This window comes from Micromonas pusilla, assembly GCF_000151265.4.
Source record: "Micromonas pusilla CCMP1545 genomic scaffold MICPUCscaffold_4, whole genome shotgun sequence".
NCBI lineage: Eukaryota > Viridiplantae > Chlorophyta > Mamiellophyceae > Mamiellales > Mamiellaceae > Micromonas > Micromonas pusilla.
The window spans coordinates 1,596,202-1,601,785 of record NW_003315885.1 but is presented as its reverse complement, the minus strand read 5'-3'; the positions used below and the strand labels follow the sequence as shown (position 1 = coordinate 1,601,785).

The 5,584-nt window shown below is 71.3% G+C and overlaps 2 protein-coding genes across 2 annotated transcripts; one reads left to right on the top strand and one right to left on the bottom strand.

Annotated features, from left to right (window-relative positions):
- Positions 1 to 31: 31 nt before the first annotated feature.
- MICPUCDRAFT_39571 (nit2-like protein 2) lies at positions 32 to 3,745 on the top strand (the record flags this gene model as incomplete). Its single annotated transcript, XM_003058279.1, has 1 exon — positions 32 to 3,745. The coding sequence occupies one exon, from the start codon at positions 32 to 34 to the stop codon at positions 3,743 to 3,745; it is 3,714 nt and encodes a 1,237-aa protein (XP_003058325.1).
- Positions 3,746 to 4,006: 261 nt separating this feature from the next.
- On the bottom strand, positions 4,007 to 5,016 carry MICPUCDRAFT_5488 (uncharacterized protein; the record flags this gene model as incomplete). The annotated part of the gene is made up of 2 exons (XM_003057900.1): positions 4,007 to 4,570; positions 4,750 to 5,016. Coding segments are annotated over 2 exons (831 nt in total), but the record flags the coding sequence as incomplete, so codon positions are not given.
- Positions 5,017 to 5,584: the final 568 nt, after the last annotated feature.

Sequence of the window (5,584 nt, the reverse complement as noted above, 5' to 3'; positions counted from 1 at the left end):
GGGGCGCTCGCGCCGCGCTAGGTGACGCGACATGCCGCGCAAATCCGCCGCCGCCGCGCCGCCGCCGCCGTCGCCCGCGGACGACGTCGCGAACGAACCCGACCTCGCGGACTTCCTCAAGCAGCTCGTGAACGTGGACGACGTCGGCGTCGGCGACGCGGGGGGCGATCGCTTTCTTCATCCGCGCGGCGCCGCGAACGCCGACGCGGTGTGGAGCGACCTGGACAACCTCGACGTCGCGGACCCCATCTACATGTCCTTGGGCGCCGGCGGCGGCGCGCTGGGCGCGTTGGCCGCGGCCGACCACGTCCGCGAACGCGTCGTCGACTCCCCCTCCCCGGCCAGCGTCGCGGGCGCGAACGGAAGAGGCGAGCGCGACACCCGGAAAGAAGTCGCGGAGAATCGCAGGGACTCCAACTCCCCCGCCAGCGTCGGCGGCGAACCGACCGGAAGCGGCGGCAGAGGCGGCAGCGGCGGGCCCGGGTCGAGCGCGGCGAGCGCGGTGAAGACGTTCGAGCACCTCGGCGAGACGCTCCGCGTGTTGAGCGATCAGCTCCGAGCGGCGCGGCGGCCGCACGAGTCGGTGCCCGAAGTCGGCGGCGCGGATCGCACCGCGGAGGCGACGCAGCGGAGACTCGCGTCGACGCTGGACGACATCTCGGAACGCCTGGACGTCGGGTCACTCGTGCAGCTGTTCGTGCCGAAGCTGCAGTCGAGGACCGGCGGCGCGCTCGTGATGCTGCAGACGTTTAAGGCGTTCACGCGCGTGAAAACCGTGCATCGAGAAAAGTTTTGGAAGTACCACAGGATGTCCGAGGGATTCTTCTTCAACCTCTCCCCGGGCGGGGACTCGAACTTGTTGGGGCTCCCCGGGCGGTGTTTCCTCCACTCCAGACCGGAGTGGACGCCGTCGGTGTGCTGCTACCAGCCCACGGAGTACCCACGGTTGGGATGCGCGATCGATTGCCAGATGCACTCCACCATCGCGCTCCCGGTGTACTTCGACGACCCTCGCGTCCGCCCCGCGATGCCGTTCGCGGTCATGGAGCTCCTCCTGGATCAGCAAGTCACGGACATGGGACGCGTGTTCGACACGTGCGTCGGGGCGCTGCGCGGGAACGGTCTGTACACCGCGGGGACGGATCGCTTGGGGACGGAGGACACGATGCGCGCGGCGCTGGGCTCGAAGCTCTCGCGCGTCGGCGAGGGCAACGACGTCGCGCTCGAGAACATGTGCCACGCGCTCGGGTTCCCGCTCGCGCAGTGCTGGATCCCGAACGACGACGGGTTGCTGATCGCCGCGGGGGCGCCGTACTGCGTCAAGGACGCGATGGCGTTTCCGTTTCGTCAGATCTCGTCGCAGATCTCGCTGCTCGGCGGTCAGGGCCCGGTGGGTCAGGTTTACGAGCAGGGGACGATGATCTGGGTCGACGACGTCCAAAACGGGAGCCAGGTAGACTGGCCTCTGCAGCACGCGACCGCGCTGCTCGGGCTTCACGGCGCGTGCACGTGCAAGATCGTGTTGCACCAAAAGCACCCCCGCGGCGGCGGCGGCGGCGCGGCGGGGGAGCCGATCGAGGCGGTGTTGGAGGTGATTCTTCCGAGCAACTTGCTCATCGCGGAGCAGCAGCGGCGCAGCGTCGATGCGCTGTGGAACTACCTGCAGAACTCTACGGAGCTTCGGCTCGTGACCGGCGGCGCGTCCGCGGCGACGCGGGCGGCGAGCCAGGCCCAGGCGGCGCGAGGAGGAGGCGCGAAAGCGACCGCGAACGCGAACGCGGCTCGGGGAGGCGCCGAGCTCAACTCGAGATCGAGCGACCTGACCGCGGCCGTCGGGGGCGACGGCGACGGCGCCGGCGGTCGCGCGCACGGCGGGAACTTGCTCGCGGGGATCCCGCTCCCCGGCGACGCGAACGCGGAGGAGAATGTCCCCACTTGGGGCGTCACGCTGGAGATTTTGCAGCAGCACTTTAGCAAGCACCTGAAGCAAGCCGCGAAAGACTTGGGCGTCGGGTCTACGACGTTAAAACGCATCTGTCGACGGTACGGCATCACGCGGTGGCCGCGGCGGTCGCTGAAGTCGAAGCAAGGGAAGCTGCAGCAGGTGCTGAAGTCGCTGTACACCGGGGACGGCGCCGCGGAAGCCTCCCCCCAGGGCGGCGGCGACGCGTCCCTGGCGCGCGCTTCGGGCGGCGGCGGCGAGTCCGCGATGTCGCTGGGAACGCGCGATTCGTTCATGACGGACCCGACGAGCGGCGGAGACGGCGCGAACGACGCGTCCGTGCACGGCCCGAGCGGCGGCGGGGGTTGGGGCGTCGGCGTCGGCGGGTCGCTCCCCCACGGAGGGGGTTTGTCGCCGTTGACGCGTCACGATTCCATCACGTCGTCCCCGCTGAGCGGACGACCGGCGTGCCCGCCCGTCGGTGGTCTCGCCGGCGGACACAATCTCAGCGGCCTGAAGCGTGCGCTCGCGGCGGATCAGAACCCGTGGGGCGGCGGCGGCGTCGGGATGCCGCGCCCCGGAAACGCCGGCGGCCGGCCCGGCGGCGACGGCGACGGCGTCGGCGTCGGAAAGTTCCAGAGAGGGTTCTCGTGGCACGGCGGCGACGTCGCGCGGCGCGCGCTGCATAACGATGCCGAAACGCGCGGGGAGTGGACGTTACACGGCGAGTTGACGTTCGCGCAACTCGGCGGCGGCCCCGGGCGCGCGGGGTACCCGGAACAGGGCGCGGCCGCGCACCCTTCGTCCGCGTGGCCCATCCCCGGAGCGTCTCACGACCGAGGAGGACACCACGGCGGCGCCGGCCCGACCAACGAGGACCTCAAAGACGCCGCGGACGCGGACGCGGACACCGCGGGCGCGCGCGCGCGCGCGACGGCGGCGGGTCCCTCTGGCGGGACGACGACGAGCGACGACGGCGGCGGGTCGTCGTTCGACGCGGACAGCTCGGGGAAGACCTCTCTGCTGTCGCCGTCCGAATGCGCGGCGGCGGCGGGGGGGGCGGGCGTCGTCTTCAAGGCGTCGATCTGTGGCGACGGCGACGGGGGAGGAGGCCTTCTTCGCGCGCGGCTCCTGGGAGACGTCACGCGCGCGGCGCTGGTCGATCGCCTCGCGCTGTGCCTCCGTCCGAGGGACCCCGCGGAGCCCGGCGCGGGCGAAAAGCCGGGGTTCAAGATCAAGTACCAAGACGACGAGGACGAGTGGTGCTTGCTCTCGAAAGACTCGGACCTGGAGGAGGCGATCGCGTTCGCGAAGCAACGCCGCGAGCGCGCCGCCGCCTCCGGGACCGCCGCCGACCTCGCGACCGCGCTCGGCCACGTGCGACTCAAGATCGAAGGCGCGAGTCCGAGTCCGACCGCCGCCGCCTCCGCGCTCGACCGCCGAGCGGATGACGTCCCCGCCCGGGGCGGCGGGACGCCGCTCTCCGCGGCGCGCGCGTGCGGCGCTAGCGATACGACGTTCACCGCGAAGATCTCCCTCGGCGACGGCGACACGATGCGCGTCAAGCTGGTGCCGGGGATGTCCTTCCGCGACCTCGCCTCGGTCGTGACGGAGGCGTCGGGCGGCGCCGCCGCGAGGAGGCCCGCGACGCCGACGTTGACGTACACGGACGACGCGGACGAGTCGTGCGACTTGCGCGGCGACGCGGACCTGGACGAGTGCCGCGCCGCGTGCGCGCGGAGCGGGACGATACGCGTCCGGGCGACGTTCGGCGGGGGGGGGGATCAAAGGTTAAGGGTTTAAGGTTAAGGTTAAGGTGTAGGATTAAAGGTTAAATATAATCGACGTGTCTACGCGGCGCGTTCACCATTCACCCCGCCCCCGTCCGCGCCTACGCCTCCCCCTCCCCTCCTCCCGGCGTCGCGGTCTTCGCGGGGTCCGCGCGCGGTGCCACGAGCGCGCGCAGCCCCCGCGCTACGCCCCCCCCGGCGCGCGCGCGATGACGTGCTCGTACAGCGGCGCCCTCGCGCCCTCCCCCCCCGCGCCGCCGCCACCAGCCGCGCTCCCCCAGAACTGCACGCGGATTCTCTCGCTCGAGACGTGCACGGAGACGAACCCCGGGTCGTCGCGCTCGAACAGCGTCTCGTTGACGCCGAACCCGCGCCCCGTCTTCGAACCGGCGCCGGACGTGTAGTGGTGCAGGGCGCGAACTTCGCCGCCACCGCCGCTCTTGACGAGCTCCGCGCGCGTGTGCTGCAAGTCGTGGTCGTGGCCGTTGAAGTACGCCGCGACGTCGCCGTCGACCAACGTCGTCTCCAACGCGTCGCGGACGTCCGCCGTCTCGTCGCGCCAAAACCCGTTCGACCGCATCGGGTGATGTCCGAACACGAGCTTCCACCGCGCGTTGGACGCCGCGAGGTCGCGCGCGAGGTTCGACGCGACGTCCGCCGCGGACGGCGTCGACGCGTCCGCGAGACCTCCGGGAACGCTCGCCCACGTCGCGTTTCGGTACGCGCGCACGAGAGGCGACGTGTCCACGAAGAACAGGTGGACGTCCCCGACCGGGCGCATCTCGAAGCTTCGTTCGGCGTGCCAGCGCCAGTCGCGATCGCGGAGCGCGCGGTCGAGCTGATGAGGGCCATTCCATACAAAAATAGTTCATCGCTCAGTTGAAAGGGGACGCGATCAGATGTTGAAACCGATGGACGGGTGAAAAACGTTTGTATAGGACGCACCTGGAACGTCGGCGACCGGGACGCGTCTTCGAGTTTCGGGCAGTCGAGTTCCTCGCGCGTGGTTTCGTTCACGCCGCAGTCGCCGTAGTCGTGATTGCCGAGGATCGCGTGCCACGGCACCTGTAACGACGCCGCGTCGTAGACGTTCGCGAACGACTCCGCGAACTCGACGTCGTCCGTCGAGTGCAATCCGCCCTCGTAGAAGTTATCCCCGACGCTGACCACGAAGTCCGGTCTCGAGACGACCGCGCACTCGCCCATCGCGCGCGCGACCGCTCGTTGCTCGACGCCGCCGCGTCGCCCCCAGTCGCCGACGACTAAGAAAGAGACGCGGTCGTCCGACGCGCGCGTCGCCGCCGCGTACGCGTTCGGCGTCGTCCACGGACCCGGACCCGTCCCGCCGTCGATGTTTTCGTCGTCGCCGGAGTCCGCGAGGCGTCGCTCCGCGCCGACGCCGACGCCGACGCCGAGCGCGAAGACGACGCACGCGCCGAGGACGACGAGGAGGAGGCGTCGCCGCGTGAAAACATCGCGCGGCGACGCCGACGCCGACGCCGCGGCGCGTCCGTCGCCGTCGCCGTCGCCGTCGCGCGCGGCGTCCGCGCGGCGCGTCCACGCGTCGTCGCGCCGCGCCTTCGTTAGATTCGTCGTCGTCGTCGGCGGCGGCGGCGGCGGCTTTCCGCCGCCGCCTCCTCGTCGTCGTCGGTCTCGTCGCGTGGCGGCGCTGAGCAGGTCGCCGTCGCCGACGATGGACGCGCGGGCGTGGTCCGCGCGCTCCGCGGCGTCCGCGCGCGACGAGACGGAGTCCATCAACGTCGTCGTCGTCGCCGAAGGTTTTCGTCGCTCGTAGGCGTCTCGCCGCGTCGGCGTCGGCGTCCGCGGCGGCGCGGGCGTTAGGAACGGGTTG